Below are 23,970 nucleotides of genomic sequence, written 5' to 3'. Positions count from 1 at the left end.
CGGGACGCCGGGACACGACTTCGTAATTCGGGCCATGTCCCGGATTTTTCTGGCTGGTTGGTCACACTAACTGGATTATTAAATTGCAAGGTTCTAGTACTAAAAGGTACTGTTGCTTTAAGCCGGTAGGATGAACCGTTTTCTAGAAAAATCGATTTGAAAATTTTTCGTGTGTTGATTTTGAAAAAAAAAAAAATTAAAAAAAAAACCATTTAGAAAAACGAAAATTGGTACATTTATTTATCTTCCAGAGATAAATCAATTTCCCTAGTTGCGAAATTCTAGTACCGGTCATATGCGTCTGTTTTGGGTAGGACAACTGTTATTTTATAGCATAACTTTTTTGTCTTTAATTTTTAAGCATTTTTGACAGTTGGTGATTAAATTATGAGGTATTGTAGTACTAAAAGTTACTCTTGCTTTAAGTCGGTAAAATACGCAGTCTTTTTTTGAAAAAAATTTTCAAAATTTGTTCAGATTCAATAAACGAAAAACTTTCAAATCGATTTTTCTAGAAAACGGTATATCCAACCGACTTAAAGCAAGAGTATCTTTTAGTACTAGAATACCTCACAATTTAATAATCGAGTGTCAAAAATGCTTAGAAATTAAAGACAAAAAAGTTTTGCGATAAAATAGCAGTTGCACTACCCAAAAAGGGCGCCTATGACCGGTACTAGAAATTCATAATTGATGCAATTGATTTATATCTAAAAGATAAATAAGCTTGTCAGTTTTCGTTTTTCTAAATAGAAGCGTTCTGGAGGTATTTAAGAAAAACGAATTACCAGGCGCCATCTTCAAATAGCTCTAGCTTCCTTAGGAAGCATTTTCGGACTAAGCTAATTGGGTTAAATTGTCTTAAAATTATTGAAGGAATCTCCTGTCTTCGTTTGTCGGTAGAGTTTCTGGACACCCTGTATATTAGAATAATTAGATATTTATTTAATGAAACTGGCAGCTGGCAGCTATCGCGTCTAACAAAAATATTGATAGAAATTCTGAAATTAGAATAAGTGGGCATATAAGCATTACATAAATATAATTAATCTGTAATCATATATTGTTGACAGAATCTAACTCATTAGGATATTTCTGCAAAAAATTAAAATAAAGATGTGATTGAAAAATTGTTCGTTTGAATGGATATTTCCATTATTATGTGTACCTACATGTTGCCTGGTTAATGCCTTGCGTGTTATTCAGGCCCGCCGAGAGGGCGGTACAGCCGGTACATTTTACTGGAGCCCGTCGATGTAAGGGCCCGGCGCACAGTGTTCAAAATTGGTCAAAACGTGATCGAAACTAAATTTGTTTAAACTGTAAAAGTTATCTCTCTGAAAACTTAGAATATTTGAGGTATTATACCGTATAACGAGTATATATATATATATATATATATATATATATATATATATATATATATATATATATATATATATATATATATATATATATATATATATAATAGGGGTCGTTTTTTTAGTTTTCATCCCTTCATTAGGGGTATTTTACTTAAAAAATATAGTTATACAGGGTGTTTCATTAAGAATGTCCAATCTTTGAGTTGTAGATTCTAGACCTCAAAATATTAGGATTTAACCCAAATCACTTAAATAAAATGTGGCTCCTTACAGAGTTACAGGGTGTTTTATTTAAAAATTTAAAAACTATTTTTGCTCAGTAGTTTCAAACTTTTCGACGTATCCATTTCATACTTGGCAAAAAGTGTAGGTACTGTACACAGTGTACACCCTATTAAATTATGTTAAACAAACGTTTCTGGCTATTACCAGAGGCGTACGACAGGGGACAGTGAATGGTTGACCCTTCCCAAATTCTACGCCACTGGCGAAAATGCCATTTTAGCGCAATTTTTCGATTCTCCAATACTCTCTATGTAAATAGCATACACTTCATTCGCAAAAATAAAGTCATTAGTTTTCGAGATATTTGAAGTTAAACATGTAACGGCACAGATATTTGATTAATGTAGGTATTGGGCCGCTTAATTTTAAACTTCAAATATCTCTAAAATCAATGATTCTATCGTTAAGAATGAAGAGTACATTTTTCATTCATAATGAGAAAAGCATTGGTTTTCAAGATATTTGAAATTAAAAATTAAGCAGCACAATACATTAATCAAAATATCTATGTCGTTACTTGTTTAAGTTCAAATATTTCGAAAACTAATAATTTTATCGTTAGGAGTGAGGAGTACATTATTTACATAGAGAGTATATTCTTTCTTGAGGAATAACACTACATCATCAAAACTAAAATCTCTTTTCATAACCCTAACAAATAACATGTGTTTGACATACAGTGGAACCTCGATAACTCGGATTAATCGGGACCGCGGCCGATCCGGGTTATCGAAAATCCGGGTTAGCCGGAAAGCATGGTAAAAATTAATAAAATACGGTATACTTATAGATAAAGTCCGTTATAAATAAAATAACATGAAATATATATGCACAGTACACATCTAACTTACCTATAGTTTTATAGAGTATAGTATAGATAGACAGTATAGAGTATTGTTCATTTTTAGGTAAAAAAACTCAGTCAGTTTCGGTTGTGTCAATTTCGTCTGCCATCGGAACAATGTTATGTTATTTAAGAACAGTGGCTCTTTCAATTGTTTAAAAGACCATTGTTTAAAAAATAATTTTTTAAAAGACAGTTGGAAATAAATAAAGGAATAACAGGTGTCTGTTGTTTGCGATAGCCCCAGATAATTAACATCGCTCTGCCGCCGCCGCCGTGTGCCATGAGTCATTTTTACTATCGTATAGTTCAAATTACACAAATACCCATTATCTCTCAAATATTAACGATGGTCGAAGCGAAGTTTTATCAATGAAACTCGATATTTTTAAGACATTCCAGAAGAGGCTACAGATAAAATGTTTTAACATAATACATACATTTTTATTGTTAAAATGTTTGTCTGATGAAAATCGGTCCGGGTTAGCCGGACTTCCGGGTTATCGGGGGCCGACTTATCGAGGTTCCACTGTACTTGTAAACAATACGTATGAGTGCAATTATTAATTCAGACAAATGGGCGCGGCGCTCAATGCAAACTTATACGCATGTACTCAGTTGCGCACCTTTGCGCAGTTTGTCTTATATATTTTTTTATTCTTTACATTGTAGTCTTTCATATAGTGAAGGATTTAATTTGGCACAAGATGGCACAATAAACGTAATGCGCTGTCAAACATTAATTTTATCAAAAATTGGATAGGTTTTTAGACAGCCGATTATATCAAAATCAAAATCACCTTTCAGTGAAGCTAACTATGCTATTTTAATCTTTAAGGTATGTGCTTTTATCTCAAATAATTACTTTTATATTAGCTATCCACATAAATAAAGTAATAATTAAAGTAAAAGGCAGCCTCTGAGGATTTAAATTTGATGTATAAAATTATATTGAATTTTGTACTTTTGATCATTAATACATCTGGCCCTAACAAACTTAAAAAATCAATTTTTGCTGAGAAGTTGCATCATGAGTAGTACAAATAAACCCCTTAATTTCGGCATTCTCAGATTTATTTATTTTTGTACTTACGATCACGTTTCCTTCAATTTTGAACACTGTGCGGCGCGTCAACCAGATCAAAGAGGTAATTTTTCCGTGTTTTTTGAAGAAGATGCATGAAATTTTTCATTTCAGAGCGATATACAAGGATAATATTGGTGAATCTCAACTTTTTCCAATAGATTTGAAACAGTCGCAGAAGCGGAAAGATCCTGTAAGTTGTCTTTCTTGCACAAAAAATGCTATGAGATCTACAATGAAACAATACGGGTTAACTGGCCTGTTAGCTTCGGTTAACTTTGTGCATTGAGAATGATTTAGTAATAATAGTCCAGGCTATTATATCGTCGCCCTCGTTAATTATTCTGATTCGATTTTTTGTGCACAAACTTGTTGTTTAAAGAATTTTTTTTAAACAAATTCACAAAAACAATTTTTTTAGTTCGGACAATTTTTTTGTAAATCATTTGGATCATTCGGAGCAAAAAGATCTCATGTGATTTTTCTCGAAAATTGATTGTTGTCGAGTTATACGCGATTTAAAATTTGAAAAATGCGAAAATAACCAATTTCAAGGCTTAATAACTCAGTTAGAAATTAGTATTATGAAAGTAAGAAAGTGACCAAATTAAAGTTTGAAGCCCCCCTACAAGATCGTGAAGAAATTTGTGTCGTTATTATATTACTAAGCGGTTATTTTTAATTGTTAACAATGAGCGCTAACGGTAGTCAATGGTGAGTGCGAAAGAGATACACCCTTCCGGCAGTCCAATGGTGAATCTCACTAGCACTCACATTAACGACCGCCTCAATACGCGGTTAGCGCTCATTGTTAACAATTAAAAATAACCGCTTAGTAATTCAATAATGACACAAATTTCTTCACGATCTTGTATGGGGTCTTCAAACTTTGATTTGGCCAATTTCTGACTTTCATAATAATTGTTTTTAATCGAGTTATTAAGCCTTAAAAATGATCATTTTTGTATTTTTCAAATTTTAAATGGCGTATAACTCGACAACAATCAATTTTATAGAAAAATCACAAGAGACCTTTTTTGTTCCGAATGTCCCAGATGATGAAAAAAAATTTGTCCGAAGTGAAAAAATTGTTTTTGTGAATTTGTTTAAAAAAATTGTTTTAACAATTTTGCGACCACGGTACCGCCTGTCAACCTGTGGATTTGTTATAAGGACTTCTTTTTGAGTAAGTTTGTGCAAAAAAATCGAATCGGAATAATGTACCTACCGGGGGCGACGATAAAGCCTGGACTATAAAAACATGTGATTTTTCGAAAATTATAGACATCACGAAAACCCAAAAAGCACTTCTATTGTAAATATTCCCACTAGGATATTAAAATAAAATTTAGTATATTTGAAACGTTTCTTACTTATTATTGATAATTTTATTTCTATAAAAATTAAACAATTTTTTTCGCTCTTCACTTTTTGCCGGGGCCCGCTCTTTACTTCTTACCGGGGCCCGCTCATCCCTCTCGGCGGCCCTAGTTATAATGGAGTTGCCCTGATGATCTTGTGCGTGAAAAGTGTTGTCCCTGTACAATCCTGTATGAATGATTACTAATATATACCGGGTGACAAATCGTCTAATGGGGCATAGGAAACAGTGGGAAATTCTAAATTGTTGAAATAGGAAATATATCTATATGTTATAGTCAAAGCCCGAATTTCAGGCACTCCTAGGTTTGACTAGGCAATCCTCAGGTCTGACTGACGGTCTTAGTCAAAACCCGAAATAAATTACAATTTCGGCCTTTGACTAGTCAAACCTAGGAGAGACTACGTTGGTCAGGCAAAGGTCGAAATTTAATTTTATGAAATCGGGGTTTGACTAGTCAAACCCCGATCAGCTACTAAAATGTCGTAATTTGTTAGATTATGTTTAATACAACGTCATTTTTTAATTGTAATATTTATTATTTGTATATTGTCGTAATTAAAATAAAAAAATAGTGTTTATTCTCGCATGCTGAGGCATTATGGCATTTAGAGTTTCTCAATACGTTAGACCTTTTACACTTACATGGTTTTGAAGAGCACTTCTTATTGCAGTGGCATTTTATAAATCATTGTCCTTCAAATTTAGAATCTTTTGTACTAATTTCTCGTAGAGACAGAGACAGCTTAACGTCTGGAACATCTTTGAAATTTCGGAAAATTCTCTTTGCATTCTCTTATTTGATTTCTTGAAAAAAGTGTGTTTATTGTTCCGTATTTCATACCAACTCTATATAAACCGTCAATTATTGTTTTATCTTGTATGATACCAATGATACCCAAAATATTTCGAGCATCTCCTTGGCACGCGTTCGAGCATGCATTGTGCACAGACAGAAAAGATTAAAATAAATAATGGAAATGCCATTGAAGGTCTTCATGCCCAGGCTAATGCTATAAAACAATTAAGTGAAAAAAAAATGTCCTCCAATTTCGATCGAAAAAACTGTAACAATACCTATCCCCAGCTTTGATAGAGCCAAAGAGGATGCTCGAAATATTTTGAGTAGCATACAAGATAAAACAATTGACGGTTTATATAGAGTTGGTACGAAATACGGAACAATAAACACACTTTTTTCAAGAAATCAAATAAGAGAATGCAAAGAGAAATTTACTAATTTCGAAGATGTTCCAGACGTTAAGCTGTCTCTGTCTAAGAGAAATTAGTACAAAAGATTCTAAAGTTGGAGGACAATGATTTATAAAATACCACTGCAATAAGAAGTGCTCTTCAAAACCATGTAAGTGTAAAAGGTCTAACGTACTATGCAATTCTAAATGCCATAATGTCTCAACATGCGAGAATAAACACAATTTTTTTATTTTAATTAAGACAATATAAAAATAATAAACATTAAAATTAAAAAATGACGTTTTATTAAACCTAATCTAACAAATTACGACATTTTAATAGCTGATCGGGGTTTGACTAGTCAAACCCCGATTTCATAAAATTGAATTTCGACCTTTGCCTAACCAACTTAGTCTCTCCTAGGTTTGACTAGTCAAAGGCCGAAACTAATTTATTTCGGGCTTTGACTAAGACCGTCAGTCAGACCTGAGGATTGCCTAGTCAAACCTAGGAGTGCCTGAAATTCGGGCTTTGACTATAACATATCTATAATTATTTAAATAAAAAGGGGGTCAAATTTAATTTAGGTGAAAGATTTATTTATTTATTTGCTCTGGCAAATGTGTTTAATTCGTAGAACAAATCTAATATTTGTTTTTGACAGAGATTTCAGTTCTCTCCCATGACTTTGATGTAAAATAATTCAGCAAGCAGGAACTCAACAATTTAGAAATTTCCATTGAGTTTCCTATGGCCAGTTTGACGATTCACCAGCCGGTGTACCTATGTCAGAGGTTCTCAACGTGGGTGACGCGCAGTACCGGCGCTAGGGTATAAGGCGCCCGCCTGAGAAACTAGCATAGGCGCCCTTCGGATTCTTTTATTTTAGTATTTTGTATAGTACCAGCAGAAAAAAACTCATTTTGGCGCCCCCTAACCAGGGGCGCCCGCCTGCAGTGCATCCCTTGCAGGCCCGTTATCGCCGGCCCTGGTGACGCGGCACCCTGGGGTGCCTCAAGCATTTGCCAAGGGTGACGTGGAACATTTAAGAAAAGTCGAACAACCGGCCGCTGCGCCACTGTCCAATCGAGACATGTTGACTATTTTTGTATGTACTTGTCTACTTGTGTATTCTGGATGGCGATCGAGAAGCAAACAGCCGAATTCGACCGACGCGACTGCTACCTGCATTCATTCCACACTTCCATCCACAGTTTAATTATTCTTGCAGCCGATAAGTGAGTTTTGTAAAAATTAGAGTTAAATTTCAAAGTGGAAGTTTTTGAATAACTACAGAAGAAAAGTGACGACGTAAGTAATTATTATATTCATTATTATTATTATTATATTATTATATATATATTATTCACATATTATGTACTTTTGTTGCTATTTTTGCCATAAAATATGTCTTGCACTATTACGGATGGAAAATACCTTTCATTATTGGCAATGTTTTGCTCTCTTTTATTTGGGACATTTTTTTCATTCCAGAATAATGGAAAATTGGCTAAAATCTGGGTCTTTGAAAAGGAAATGTAGTGTAAGTCACTGAAGCATCTGAATCATCTGATTCAGTGACAACTAACAGAGATTGAGAAGATGCAAATGTCCACGAGATCCATTCGAGTCCAGCTCATCAAAGTTGTTCTCCCTCAATTCGTGGAAAGGAGGTTCCTTACCAAAAATAAGTTCGGGGAAAAATAAGAAGGTATGATCCTAGCTATCTCACGTTATATGGCTTTATTCAAGTTGGCAACGAACAGGCAACAGAAGGCCAATGCGTTAAGTGTCACAAAATTGTTGCTAATAACATTTAAATTAAAAAGACATTTGGAAAGTACTCATCCTGGTTTAGCCGATAAGGCCGAAGAAACCTGCAAACGTCGTGCTTCATCTCTTCAGGCAGGGTCATGCATGATAGAAAAAGTCTGCAAAAATGAAAACGAAAACGCCACTGAAGCGTCATTTATTGTTGGTTTGCACATTGCAAAAGCTAGAAACCCCCATAATATTGCCGAGGAACTGATTAAACCTTGCGTGAAGTATGTCGTACAATGCATGTTAGGTCCAGATATGACCAAGAAGATTGAGAATGTGTAGGTGTCAAACAGCACTATAAGCAAGAGAATTCACACCATACCGACGTTGCTGGACTTGCTGTTCTGCTTGTGTTTGTGAGGTTTACGTTCGGGATGAAAATAGAAGAAGAGCCTTATGAAGAGCTTAAAAGTTAGGTATGCCATTGGTGAAGAAATTTTCAAGGCTATCCATGAGTATATACGAAAAAATGATATGGAGTGGAGTAAATGTGTGGATATTTGCAGTGATGGAGAAGCTGCAATGGTTAGTAAAATTAGAGGGGTGGTGTCTAGAATAATGGTAGTGGCAGAAAATGCCTCCATCAATCATTGTATTCTTTGGCAACTAAAAAGATGCTAAGAAAAAAATTGAAAGAAGTCAATTGGCTGCTAAAATTGGGATACCTTTCTGACATCTTCAAAATAATAAATAAAACCACCACTTCGCTTCAAGGCAAAGGAGAAGCACAATTATTATTAGATAAAATCAAAGCCTTGCGTAAAAAAGTTATATTTTTCAAAGCATGTGTTGAAAAGAGGAACCTCAGAAATTTCTCTCGATTACAGGAATTTGTTATAACAAATGAAATCAATTTTCAAACGATCTTCTTTTAAATTGTTATTGCTCATTTGCAAGGTTTGGAAGAAAGTATTGTATACTATTTTCCTGACATTGACTCAGATGACTTACCGTTTTCGTGCGACCCAAAAAATAAACCTGTCGGAAAGACAAATGAAGTTTTTCAAAATCTACTTGAGATCAGCGAAGATACCAGATTAAAACTCAAATACCGTGAAGGAAGCCAAGAAGAGTTCTGGATGCAGGTATATTCAGAAAATAATGTTGTTGGCAAGGTTGCAGTGAAAGAAACTTGTGTGTTTCACATCGACTTATCTCTGTGAGTATTTTTTCTCCGCATATGCTTACATTAAAAACAAATACAGAAGCAAACTTTAAGCATCAAGGGATTTGAGGGTCAAACTTTGAGGGTCAAAAAAGATTCCCATAATTATAAAGGATGTATTGAAAACATCATCGAATCAGTTTTATTCATCACATTAAGTAAGGATATTTAAATATCAAATGTACTGTATTTTATTGATCTGAAATAAAGTATATATTGAAATCAAATGGGCCTCAGAATTCTATTTTTTTTTTCATTTTTTGTCGTTGCCCAAATCGCTGCAAGGGTTGGTGTGCCTCGAAATATTTTTAGCCCTACAAGGGTGCCGCGACTAAAAAAGTTTGAGAACCGCTGACCTATGTAATAGGGACCTTGCACATTTTTTTTATTACATAATAATGTTCAGTTCAAAAACTCGTAGTAACGAAATACAAATTTAAAGTCTTCTGCGGTATAAAATAGTTCAAACGACCCGTGACGTCACATAGTTTTATTATATTATAGTTATGATTATGGTTATATTTAGGTATATTCTTTTTTCCTTCTTTAGTTTATTGGCCTCCACCTACTTGGGTATTTGGCCAGTTCATCGTCGCGGAATAAGGGAAAAATATTTATATTCTAATGACATTAATTTATCGTATGTCATTGTAATAATATATACCAGTTTGTTGAGATTGGAATTTGATACAGTTTTTGAAGGAAAGGAAAGAAGGTTTACTATGGAAACTAAGTAAATCCATTTTGTAAAAGTACAAGTTTTCTATGAATTGTTCAAACGATAAAAACACTTGTGACGTCACATAAGTGTATTTTCTACTGACGTTTATAATGTCTAATTTAAAATTATATACAATTTTGTTTACTTTGTTGGAGTAGAATGTAAACATATAACCGGATGACGTCACGACGCGTGACATCATCCGTTGGGCTGGCTGTTATAATTTGAATTTTTAATCGTCTTTAGGGGCCAAACGAAAGACAAACAAAACTTTTTTATCTTTGATACATGTTTTAAATTATGTTCTGGTGTGATTTATAACATTTTTTTCGAATTTAAAATTTTATGCAAGTTCCCTATTACGTCGACGTCGCTAAAGCTTAGTTTCGCAGATACGATGGGCAGAAAACTATTTTTAATAAATTGTTTCGTTCTAGCCATCGCAGTAGATGGTGCCATTTTACGATTACTGCTTGGGTAGGAAGCTTTCATGAATGTCTTTATTGAATGCATCACACTGTATAATATTATTTTTAATAATTTTATTATTTACATAATATTATATCTTTTTAGGGTATGGGTTTTGCTATGCTGGGAAATGTACCACCGGTAATTGGAATATACATGGGAATATTTCCGGTTTTAATATACTTTATTTTAGGCACCTCCAGACACGTCAATCAAGGTTTATTTTACATATATTATTGTCAAACTTTATTTATAACATTTATTTTAAAGGTACTTTTGCTGTTACATGTCTTATGACTGGAAAAGTAGTTAGTCACCATGCTACCGTTCATATAAAAGAAGTTAAAGATGCCTATGAACCAGAAGAACCAGCAGAATATACAAATATTCAAATTGGTGCAGCGGTTACTTTTGTTGTAGCTTTCATGGAAGTAAGTGTTTGAGTTCCTTTTTACATCCTCCTAGTAGTAGCACTTCATCTACATAAGGCTGATCGTCCATTGGAAGCGTAATCACGCGACTCGTAGGTAGCGCGTATGCGTCCGTGTATGTGCAATCATAAGACTGAGCGACTGATATTATCCACTGCAGGCGACTCTATACTATGTACTTAATTCGCGACTGTCATCAAGTGTGCTTTGTGAATAGCGTGTAAAATGGATTTAAAAGACGTGTACATTTTGGAGATACTTTGAAAGACGCTTGTGTTTTGCAACTTTGAAAGACACAAAAGACGTTTGTGTTGCATAAATGAAATACTTATTAGAAGTAATTTAATGGGAGAATTCCATCACCTGCATGATGATTTACTAAATAATCCGCAAAAATTATTTCATTATTGTGAGCGGCCGTGGAGTATATAACGGCGTATTCGCTGGCCTCATACGCCAGTGCACGTGGGTTCGAGCCCTGACAAAGACAAACCATTTTCATTTCCAATAATGACACGAGCCGTCTCACCGTACCTCGGAGAGCACGTAAAGCCGTCGGTCCCCCTGGGCTAGTGTACATCGGCACTAGTTACTTGAAACAGGGTTAAATATGTAAATGGCGCCGGAACTGTCCGAAAGGATCTCCCCGGCAAAAAGCCATACGATATTATTATTATATTTCATTATTATCAAAAAAAGTCAAAAGTACCAAAGGTAGGTAACCAATCTATCATGAAAAGAAAATAAAAAAAGTACCTACCCAATAGTACAGAGGACATGCAAACTTTTTGTAATTCTTATTGCACCTAATTGGTATTACCCTACATAACACAGTTACTGGGTATCTGAAAACTTCGTAAAATATTGTGGCAAACCAAGATTAATATAACCTGAATGTGAGTTATGACGTTTCAATTGTCCATGAGGGTCCAATTGTTTTGCTGATCCAACACGACGGTGCTGCTTTGTTGTGTACAGAGTTGGGGTATGCGAGGATCTGTTGTGTACCTCTTCTTCATTAGTAATAACTTGTTGAATTTTATGTATTACATTCAATTTGCTATTTTCTGGAACTTTTTATAGGTATGGAAGGAGGCTAACCAAAAACTAGTAGTCGGAGTCTCCTGTGTTTGCAGCATGTTCGGTAAATCCTCTCGATTTCTAGAAATTTATCATCAACCGTGATGTGTGCTAATTTATTTTTTTACGTTTAGGATTGCTAGTTGTAGGTGTAGTTAGAGGACCAACAGGATAAACATCAGCAGTGTCTGATTGTGTATCATGCTGTTTTCTACGCATCTGATAGTTTCTTTCAGGTACTGGGGGTTTCCTCTTTCTGGTTTCTTTCGATGATATATTAACTTCTCCCTGATCAGTGACAACTGTTTGTGGTGATTCCAAATCAGTTAAATCATCTTCATCGGCCATAGCGTCTCCATAATCATCTTGAGAAGGTGTTCTTTTTATATTCTTTCGCGATCCTTTCCACTTTTTCTTTACTTCGTTCACGACCGGCACTAATCAAGTTTTCGTTATCAATTTTCATATCGAAAATTAACACAATACCTGCACAGATAAACTCAAACCAGTGTAGTATCACATGCGATTACAAGCAACTAATCCCATTGAAGGGGGATCGGTCGCCAGTTGCTTGTGGTCGGCCGAGCCTGGTCGCTCAAAGTCGTTTGCAGTGGACGTTGTTTAGGTACATTTCATTTGTTAGGATTAGTCGCTTGTATACGGGCATATACGCGCTACCTGCGAGTCGCGCGACTACGCTTCCAATGGACGACCAAGCTAAAGGTACGTATACATTACGTTGGTGCTCCGTGTGAATCCGGCATGCGCTCCTCTACATATAAACCGCCACCGATTCAACCGATTGGATCGCCTAGGATAAGCGCCGCTCCGGGCGATCTCGACCCTCGGCGATCCAATCGGTGGCGGTTTATATCCACACGGAGCACCAACGTAATACGTACCTTAATGTTAAACAATAATGGGTTTTGGTTAATATTGTTCCAATTCTCTCCATATCAAAAGCATTTTTTATATGGGTCCGCTTATCTAAAACCTCTTTTAATTTAGAAAGCTTCAGATCTGCCACATATTTGTATACACATTGGAAAAGTCTAGGGATATTTTTAGAAAGAGACGTAATTTCTTCACTAATTACTTTGGATAAATAAAAATCGATTTGTAGTGATTAGTAAACGAAATTTGTTTTTTTTATTTGTGACTTTAGCACTTAGCTATTTAGCCAGATACAACTTGATAATAACTAATACTAATACAAAAAACTATTAAACCTAATACAAATTATTAAAAAGAAAAACATAATATTCTAATTTACTTAATACTAAATAAAAAAGTGTCTATCTATACCTACTATTGCAAACAGATCAAAATAGTCAAAAGAAAAAAAAACCTCTTAAAAATTCCTAAAAGACATTACTATAAATAGGGAAAAGGAGGGAAAATAAACAATTGGGTAAAAAAAAGGTTAACGAGATTGGCTAAAATTGATTACAGACATACATTTGTACTATGTATAAATTTGATTAGACAATCATATACTCTTTTGTCATTAGTAGCCAATAGGTTATTTATTTGGTACGGAGGAAATATTTGCAGCGTTTGCAAGCTGCTTAAAAGAGTTCCTGTATGCTGAATATATTTGGAACAGTTAAAAAAGATATAATTAAGATCTCCTTGTTCTTGACATGTTTCACATAAGTCTGAATTGTAAATTTTGATTTTAGCAAGATGAGTAGGATAACAAGCATGACCAAATCTCAATCTTATTAAGGTTGTTATATATTTACGGATGTTACTAAATTTCTTAAACCATCTCGAATTTGGAATTTGTGGTTGTATATAAATATATTGTGTTGTTGAGTGGTTACAAAAAGTTTGCCAATAAGATTTCCAACGATCTATTTGATTTCTTTTAGAGATACAAAAAGTGTCAGGAATACAAATTCTCTCCTCTGGTACAATTTCAGCTGAAGAGGTTATTGCAGCTTTAGCTAAAGAATCAACATGCTCATTATATTTTGTACCAATATGAGCTTTTACCCAAATAAAATTAGTAGTTTTATTTTTATTTTTAAGCTTGACAAGCATGTTCTTAATTTGGTAAATGAAAGGATTAGAATTATAATTGGGTAATTTTGAACTTTTGAGAGATAATAAAACTGACAATGAATCGGATATTATTAACACTGAATTATTGTTTAAACTATCGAAATATATCAAGGATTCAAGAATTGCAATTGCTTCTGCACTAAAAATTGAGCAATTAGAAGTTAATTTGAACATTTTTTCTGTTGACTTATATGGAATGTAGAAAGCACATCCGGTCCCTTCCGATGTTTTGGATGCATCTGTATAGATTACAGTTGCTTTGGGCCATTTGTCTATACAGGAATTCAAGATGCATGAATCTAATAATGAACTATTATAATATGTAGGTATATGTATATCAGGTTCATAAAAAAATGCGAAATAGTCGTTAGTATCAAGGTTGTTGATATTGTTGATATACTTATTGTTGCACATGGTTCTAAAGGCTGTACACAGGGTTGGTGTATTTTTATGAGTCCAGTAACTGTTTGTTAGATCATCTGTGTTTAGTGAGCTGATGCTAGAATATAAGGAATTATTGATACATGCAATTTTCACAACAAATTTTTCACTCAGATAATCTCTTCTAAAATTCAAGGGAGGTTCTAAAGCTTCAACATGCAATGGTGCTATTGGAGTAGACTTCATTGCTCCCATACAGATACGTAGAACAGTACGTTGAAATACATCAATTTTATTTAAAATTTCTTTACTTGCTGATCCATAAAGTATACATCCATAGTCCAGAACAGATCTGATGTAAGATTTGTAACATAGTAAAGCTGTTTCTACATCAGCTCCCCACCAAGTTTTAGAAATGGATTTTAAAAAGTTTAGACCTTTATTGCTTTTGTCAAGCATATACTCGATGTGTAATTTCCAAGTTAGCTTATGATCTAGAAACATGCCTAGATACTTTATTGACTTGCAGAAATTTAAAGTTTGGCCATTTAATAAAATAGTATTTGTGTTAGGAATATTATGTTGTGAAAAAATACACACATTAGATTTACTAGTGGATAATTTAAAACCATTTTCACAAAACCATTTTGAGAAATGTTCATGTAATTTTCTTAAGATTGTAAGGGAGGGTTCATATTTTGTCCTTTCTGTATATATGAGGAAGTCATCCGCATATTGGATTGTTTTGTAAGTAATATTTGGTGCATTAAGGCTATGAAAATCAGCCGTATACAGATTAAAAAGAAAAGGGCTTAAGACTGATCCCTGAGGTAATCCCCAACTATTATAACGTGGTCCAAGAAGTTCATTTTTATGGTTTCTAACGTAAAGGCGTCTATCAGTGTAGAAATTAAGAATAGTTTGTGCTTTTTTTATGGGTATTTGAAACTGATTAATCATTTTGTCTTTTAATCGAGGTAAACACACACTGTCATAAGCGCCTTCTTTATCTAGTGATAAAGTAGGCAAATAATTATTTCTAGAAAAATTACCCTGTATGTCCGCTACAAGTGTAGCTAAAGCATCTAAAGCTCCACATCCTCGTCTGTATCCAAATTGATTGTTTGGTAGTAACTTTTTAGTATGGACCCACCATTCTAGTCTGTTTTTTAACATACATTCCAAAGTTTTAAATACACACGAAAAAAGAGAAATGGGTCGATAAGATTCGGCTGAATTTGGATCTTTTGTAGGCTTTAGAATCGGAATAACAATTATGTCTTTAAAAATATTTACGTCAGAATTGTCTTGAACTGTACGGTTAAAAAGGTCCAATAGAAAATGTTTTGCTACTTCTGGAAGGTTTAAAAGCATGGAGTATTTGATATGATCGTATCCTGGACTATTATCTTTACGATTATTTATAGCGAAAATTAGTTCATTGTAAGTAAAAGGTTTTAAGAGAAAATGATTTTTATCAGCTGGGGTTGATGTTATGGAGCTGGGAATTATTTGAGGGTTCGCAGTTGGGGGTGCAACTTTAATAAGGAAGTCATCCATCCTTTTCTGATCTAAAGATTTTATGTTTGATACCGGTTTTCTGTAAAGTTTTTTAGCTTGATTCCAAAGAGTTGTAGCTGATGTATTTTTATTGAGCGAAGAGACCCATTCAATCCAATGCTTTTTGGCTATAATTTTTAATATTGTTTTGGTTCTAGCTGCAATCTCCTGATATTGAACATAATTTTCAAAATTACTTTTTTTCTTGTAATTTATTAGAGCCAATTTTCGTTGTTTGATAATATTGTCACAATCAATATTCCACCAAGGAGGTGGGTGCCTTTTACATTTATAAGGTTTATATTGGGGTATAGCTGCTCCCGCAGCCGTATTTATATTATTTATGAAGAAGGAGTACTTATCAATTAGATTATCCGAGTGAAAATTGTTTGTATCGTGTAAATTTTGAATAGTAGAGGTATATAACGCCCAATTGGCTTTTTTAATATTCCATTTATTTTTAGGAGATATTTCATTTTCATTAATTGCAAAAAGAAGTTCTATAGATATGACATAGTGATTTGATCCTAGAGTGTCAGGAATGACATTCCAAGATGTCTTGTTAACCAATTCAGGTGAACAAAAATTTACATCGACAGCCGAATCTTGTTGATCAGGACGTCTCAAAATTGTAGGTTCGCCATTATTTAAAACTGTTAAATTTAAATCATCTGCGACATTTATGAGTTGTGACCCTATGGTATCATTATTACGTCAACCCCATATAGAGTGGTGTGCATTAAAGTCACCACCTATAATTAAAGGACCCTCAAATTGTTCAAAAATTTTAGTCCAATCGTCATATTTTGTTTGTATTTTTGGAGGTTTATAAATAGATAAAAAATTTAACAATAAAGTTCCATATTTAACTTGGATAGCACACACTAAAATATTTTCATTGTAATTTATATTGATTTTATGTTCAACAAAACGAAGAGATTTGTGTACCAAAGTTGCCACACCAGCGTAGCCATCGTTTCTGTCATTACGGACTATATTGTAACCACTAAAACTATATTTTTGATTTCTTTTGAACCAAGTTTCACTTATAATAGCAATGTCAATATTTTTATCATAAAGAAATTGTACCAGACTATTTTTGTTAGCTATTATAGCAGAACGTGCATTCCATTGCATTATATTTAAATTGCGTGTTTTGGGCATTTTATTGGTTTTTCAAAGTATCCTCCAATACCTGTTCTATGCTACTTGTAATTAATTTAATATCAATAGGTTGTCTATTGTTACTTGAAAGAATTTTATTTAAAAAGTCCACGATAAAATGGATAGGTTGCTAGCTATACTACTTTTCTTGGTTTCCAAACAAGCGTAGTTTGGTTTATTTAAATTTATCGGCAAAGGTTGTGAAGGTCCAAAGGAGAATGGAAATAATGGTTCATGGATAGGTGACTGGATAGTGGGAGAGTTTGATTTTCTCTTCTTTTTCATTGGAGGACTAAAGCTTACAGGATTGGGTTGGGAAAGGAAATTATTTTGATTGCAATTGGTATTTTTAGGAATTTGATTAGGTTGTGATAATGACATACGATGGTTGTTAGGAAGAACTGGAAAATTTTGGTCATAATTTGTTAGCGGTGAAAAAGAGTTGTGGCTTACTAGACTGGATAAGAAGTTTTCAGAAATTTCTTTAGCTTCTTTAAAGGAGGTTTTTTGCTGTATCATTATATTTTTAATTTTTTTTTGATTATCGTAAGAGGGACACTTTTTTGAGATAGAAACATGATCTTTGCTTTTACAGTGTATACAAAAAGTTAAATTTTTATCACAATTATGTTTATCATCTTTAATTTCTCCACAAATTTAAAACATTTGAAGCATTCGGTCACTCTTCCTACAAATTGTTCGACAGGAAAAAAGACTCTATTAAAAGCTACTCGATCAGGTAAAATATTCCCCTCAAAAGTAACAACAATAGTTTTTTTGGTACAAATTCAACTGTTCTGTCTTCTTTTTGGACTTTTCTATTTAATCTGTAGATATTAGTGACGCGTGAGTGTGATTCTATATTGTCCATAAGATAGTTGATATCGTAACGAGTATCAACATCTCTTACTAACCCTTTAATTTCAAGTAAGTGATTTGGAATAAATGCTTTTAAATTTTCTGACTTTAGGAGGGGATGTTTAACTAAATTATTTGCTTCTAATAATGATTTTAATAAAACGTTAATCCGGTTTCGGCCTATACTCTTAATTTCCAAAATGTTATTAAGTTTAAATTTTTTGAAAAGGATATGGGCAACTGTCATTGCATGCAATTTTCCTACATTATTTTCAGTACTTTCTATGTATACCCAAATATTTTGTACATTGTACTTATCTGAAAGAATATTGAAAGTTTTCGGTTCCAACTGCTTTGTTTTCTGGAGGTTACTATCACTTGGATTACTAGTAACACTTGAAATTAAAATACTGTTATCCATATCAGCATCTGTCGTCACAAAAGACGTCGGTTGTGTAGTTTTGTCCCCCATCGGGGACCGATATTTATTAGTTGTCAGAATACACTTGTCTTCTTAATTGACTTTTCACTAAAATTTTAAAGTTTACCTATATAAATAGGTATACAATTTTATTCACTGACAAAAACTGTTACTTTTTCAACTCGTATGAAAGTTTAAATAATACTTTTTGAGCCAAAAATGTTAATTTTTACTAAGAGTAGATTTTACTTCGTACTATCAGTTTGAAGTTTTGAACAAAATTTGTTGAAACGTCAGACATAACGAGAATGCCTTTGAGAAAAGTCAAAAATAACGAGAAGTAGGTACAATTAAAAAAAATTTTCATCATAAAATATCGTTATAATAAAAACAAAAACAAAATTAATACATATAGCATCCACCCTGATTTATTACGGCTTTACATCTGTCGTTCATAGACAAAATAAGATTGTCGATATCCTGTTGAGGTAAGTACGTTTGCCCATTCTTCTCTCAGACTCTCTCGGGAACGAAACGACGTGTATATATTACCTATAAGTAATTTTTCGCTAAAGTATATCCTATACATATACATGGTCGCTGGAATTCAGGTCTGGGGATTGAGCTGACCAAGGTAACACATTAACACCGTCGTTGGTAAGCCAGTCTGTCACTGCTCGTGCGACATGTGAACGAGCATTATCATGCATGAGATGGAAGTTGTGACCAGCCGCACTAGCAAAGGGACGGACGACAGGTTGTAGAATGGTGTCGATGTACTGCTGAGCTATTAGCGCTGTTTCACATTATAAGAATTTAAACGTGCGAGGGTTAGAACGCACGACGACATTCCAATGATGGCTCATGTAATCATATGGAGCCTTTCTCACTAGACGCTGGTTGAAACGTTCGGTAAAGTCGATGTGTTTATGTCGTCCCTTGCTACAACAAGAGACGGCAGCTGTGCCGTCTTTACGCACCCAATAGCATAGGACAGGGGTCAGCAACGTTTTGAGTCGGAAGAGCCAAAAATTACAATTTACAGAATTTCAAAGTTTTTAAAGAGCCACAATTTTTTTTGTCAACAATAAATAGTACTCGCATAAATAAAGTTCTTTGATAAAAAAAATTAATATATTTATTCGTAATATGTATACAGTGATGAGCGCGCTAATAACCGGCAAAATAACGCAAAAGATATAAAACAATACATAGCAAAACAAAAAGAGATGAAACTAGTGGAGGTGGAAGTTATCGTTATAAACGTATAAATTAACATTACATTACATAGTTACATTAGACGTATCAAAAGAGTGTGACAACTGTCATTGTGACAGTAGAATTTTATAAAATACTCCTGTCACAGACGTCTAAAGGTGAGAAACTATGTAGTGTAATATTAATTATTTTCACGTTTATAACGATAATTTCCACCTCCACTAGTTTCATCTCTTTTTGTTTCGCAATGTGTTATGTTTTCCATCTATTGCGTTATTTTGCTGGTTATTAGCGCGCTCATCACTGTATAGTATTTTTCACATATGTATATATTTTCTTACATTTTATTTATTCAAGTGAAAAATTAAAACAAATATTCACTTACAATACTAACTTATACTTCAATGACAAACAATTGAGCAAATAATCTCAATGGGAGCGTTGGCTTTGTATGGTTTTAGAAAGTTTGGATAAATCTGGCTCATAACTTGTTGTTTTAAGTTTCAAACACGACTCTAAATGTTCATTTGTTAGTTGGCTTTTTAGTTTACTTTTAATTGTATTCACGCAAGATAACGCTTTCTCGCAAGAATATGTCGATCCAAAGATAGTTAGCACTCCAAATTTCAACTTCTTTACCTCACTGTAGCACTAGCAATCTGGAAGGCTATTCCATGTGTCGAATGTAAGTCCCTCAATTCGCGGCATTTCTTTCAAAGTTGTCCACTTTTGTTGCGTTACGTACATACATTTCTGGCCCTCCAACTCTTCCAACTTGCTTTTCAAATCTGTAAATTTTCTACTTCACAAAGCTTTACTTTTTTAATCGATCAATTGCATTTCTAAAGATCCATTATCAATTATTCCAAATGGCTTAACGTGGATTTTGTTACTATTTGTGTTGAGAGGATTTACTATGAATGCTAGAGTGGTTTTGTTGGTTTTGAATTGTTCAAATCTGCCAGCAAATTCATCTTAATTTTTTTTGTAACTGTGCTGAAGTAATTCGTGTCAACAGTTGCACTGGTCTTATAGCGATTTTTTGGTATTTATTTATTTTAAAATAAATAATATTTGCGTGTGGAACTAAAGAGCCGCAACTTCACATCCAAAGAGCCGCATGCGGCTCGCGAGCCGCAGGTTGCAGACCCCTGGCATAGAGGACTTAATGCTTCCTTTCATATTATGATACTGTCATTCAGTCGCAAGAAGGTAGTTTCTTTGTTTGTTTGGTACATTATTTTCATTTACATTTTATGGCTGTTTGAAGTAGGTGCATATATTTTATATTATGATGTCTCAGATTGAAGCGAGACCTGTTCTTTGGGACAAAACAATAGAAATATATAAAGATATAAACTTGATGAGAAATGCTTGGAATGGCATATTCCGTGTACTTAACAATGAATTTGACGAATTAGGGGAAATAAAAAACACATTTGGTAAGTACAGCCAAATTAATTATATGTTACTGATTACAACAGTAACTAAAACTGCTAAGTAAATTATAATAAACTTTATTTTACATAGTTGCAATTAACGTTGAGTATAGAGGGTGTTCCATCAATATGTGTGAATATAAAAATATATAAATCGTATCTTTTTGCATTCATAGGATGGACCCAATGAATTCGGTTCCTCTTATTTCTCTTTCTTCGACGATAAAGTAACCACAACGCTATAATTTGATTTCGCTCCATATAATACAACTATACCGTTTGTTCTACAAAATGATATTTAGTTTTATAGGCAAAACGACTCGGTGAAGACTGGAGTAGGCCGGCGGTCACGTCTTGTGTGAAATTATCTAAAAACTATATTTAAAACGAGGGGAACAACATTTAAAAATGACTGGATGACAGAGGGTCTTTTAAATTCTGTACATGAAAAACATAGATTGTAATGTTGTTCTGATATTGTGGAATTTTTGTAATTAACTATTCTAAATTGGAAATAAGCCACACTTTAAAAAATAATTTTATTAACGTTTCGACGCCCAAATCGGATGTCGAAATCATTTTTTTAGTTAAATTGTAGCTTATTTCCCATTTAGAATAGTTTATTACATATATTGTATGAGCTAATTAGATGAGCTAATCCAAGATCCCACAAACAACTTAGTAGAACAACGATTATAAAAACAAATTAAGACTTTCAATTAAAAACATAAGAAATAATAACTGATCAAATAGAAATTGCAAATGAATTAAATACGCATTACAGTACTTTAGGACAGAAGTATAGACAAAAAATAGGTACCCATTTGTAATGATACATATCAGACATCGTATCATATACCTACCTCTGACAAAAAGTGTTAATAAAACTAATATACCAAACAATACAGCAAAATATCTTCGTGCGACTTAATTCTTATTGTGTGAAAAGGGAAAGTGCGTCAAAACTACCGCACGAGAAACAGCCCTTAGCATGTGGTCTGAAAAACGAGGTACGTTCTTCCACCGATTACTATTCCACTCCCTACAATTATTACACCACGTCTGTATGTGTAAACGTCCTGGAAATGTTTATAAGCGTTTTAAATTTCCAGATCGTCTCTACTCTCTTACTCGTCCAGAATCTGGATGTAATCTAAATCTAGATTCGTCGTAGAATAAAACTATAGCCCAATGATTTGCATCCCAGTTTTGATATTCTTGACACCACTCTAATCTTGAAGCGCAATTTTCTCTATAGATAGGTAGACATTTCAAAGGCCTGCGACTGCGGTAATTGGCTTCATGGAGATGATTCCTTACAGTATCATGGCCTATGGTTGCCTGGTGTGTCCGCTACAAGTCACTAACCAATTCAGGTTGTGTAATTGTTCGTTATCTTCTATAAGTCAACACAAAAATCGGTCTTGAGCTGGAGTTGTAGCTGGCTCAGATCCTAGATGACGTTGGCTGGACTTCTAGTGACACAAAAACGCCGCCACAATTGACTCATAACACTTTGGGAGACTTCCATGGTTAAGCTAGATTAGTTTGCCGCATTGAAGGAGACCTGCGTCCCTGTTCATCTCATCCAAAGTTAAATGATGTCGTTCTATGATAAAAACAATATTTTAAATGCACTAACTAAACAAGAACTGTATAACATGAATGTACAGGATGAAAAACTGTACAAATTCAATGAAAATTAAACGACCACGTGAATGTATTTTTATTAAGTTTGTTGTTATAAAAATATCCCCAAACTTTTCCGATGTGTGTATTTTGTTCTTTGTATTAAGGGTCAGAGGAAATCCTGTCCATAATAAACTTAAAAGCAAAAACCAAATTAAGTATAAAAAATTAAATACATTACAAAGTATGTATATACTTATATTTTATATTTTTTTCCTTATATTTTATTAAAATATAATTATTTTATTGCAGATAATTATGTACGTCTGCAGATTTGGTGTAACTGCATCACTGTTATCAGAGAGTTTGGTTAGTGGTTTTACATGTGGAGCTGCCTTTCACGTTGTTAATTCCCAACTTAGAGACATTCTGGGAGTTCCCATTGATAAACATTTCGGTGCCTTCTCAATTCCTTTGGTAATTTCACTTAAGTTTTTACTATAAGTTTTTACCATAAAAAAGATGGTTCCATTAAATATCGTAACGCGAAAGTTCGTAACCCGACAAACGGTAACGGACAATTCGTAACGGCGACAGTTCGTAACTATACATATTCGTAACGGTATAACTAGTAATGCCAAAATTTAATTTTTTTAGCAAATTGAGTATTATCTACTGAATTTACACAAAAACGCATTTTGCATACATTGTAATACTAAAGGTTTCTGGATATTATCATGCACGTATAGTTTCCGGCACGTAGCGTTTAGTTTCTATCCATGTTTTTTTCCATGTTAACAAAAATAAACAGAATAATTCAATTTTGACATTACGAATTATAGCGTTACGAATTATGACGGTAATATAATTTTATCGTCTAGAGTACGCTTATGTATTGTTATGCTCTACTTTATCTCTTTATTTAGATTGATTAGCAAATTCTTAATTTAATTAATTAATCAATTACTTTAATCACTGCCTATGTAAAACAAAAACTAAATTCAAATTAAATATTCCAATAAATTTTATTATCAAGGCTAATTATGTATTTGATACAATACCTATGATTTGTGGCTTCTAGTATTTCTAGTTGCTTACTTCTTCCAGGATGGAACAGGGAAATTAAAAACATTCAATATCATACAAATGTAATATATTATTCATTTATCAAATAAACCGTGTACATATGATTTAAAAATACTAAATTTAACTTTGTTGCAACAATTTCTTACTTAATAAATCAAACTTTAATAATAAAATTAAATAAATTACTATTTTCTCATACTCAATTTAATAAATTTTACTTTTATTCATTTGAATTGAATTCTTAAATTTGAAATGACTAACTGCGTTATAGTAATGTTCAATAAAAAAATGAGCAAATATGGTCCTGAT

At 33.4% G+C, this 23,970-nt stretch overlaps 2 protein-coding genes across 2 annotated transcripts in view; one reads left to right on the top strand and one right to left on the bottom strand.

Annotated features, from left to right (window-relative positions):
- Nucleotides 1-23,970, bottom strand: part of LOC126881218 (farnesol dehydrogenase-like) — a 378,698-nt gene that overhangs the window by 190,230 nt on the left and 164,498 nt on the right. The gene's annotated exons all lie outside the window — the stretch shown is intronic.
- Nucleotides 1-23,970, top strand: part of LOC126881215 (prestin-like) — a 111,005-nt gene that overhangs the window by 5,422 nt on the left and 81,613 nt on the right. Inside the window, exons 4-6 of the mRNA XM_050645326.1 lie at nt 10,433-10,544; nt 10,598-10,758; nt 22,888-23,052. Of these exons, the coding sequence (XP_050501283.1) occupies nt 10,433-10,544; nt 10,598-10,758; nt 22,888-23,052 (438 nt within the window). The remainder of the gene's footprint in view (nt 1-10,432; nt 10,545-10,597; nt 10,759-22,887; nt 23,053-23,970) is intronic.

Source organism: Diabrotica virgifera, chromosome 3, assembly GCF_917563875.1.
Source record: "Diabrotica virgifera virgifera chromosome 3, PGI_DIABVI_V3a".
Lineage (NCBI taxonomy): Eukaryota > Metazoa > Arthropoda > Insecta > Coleoptera > Chrysomelidae > Diabrotica > Diabrotica virgifera.
Note: the sequence above shows the minus strand (reverse complement) of the source record. Positions and strands in the feature narration are given on the sequence as shown.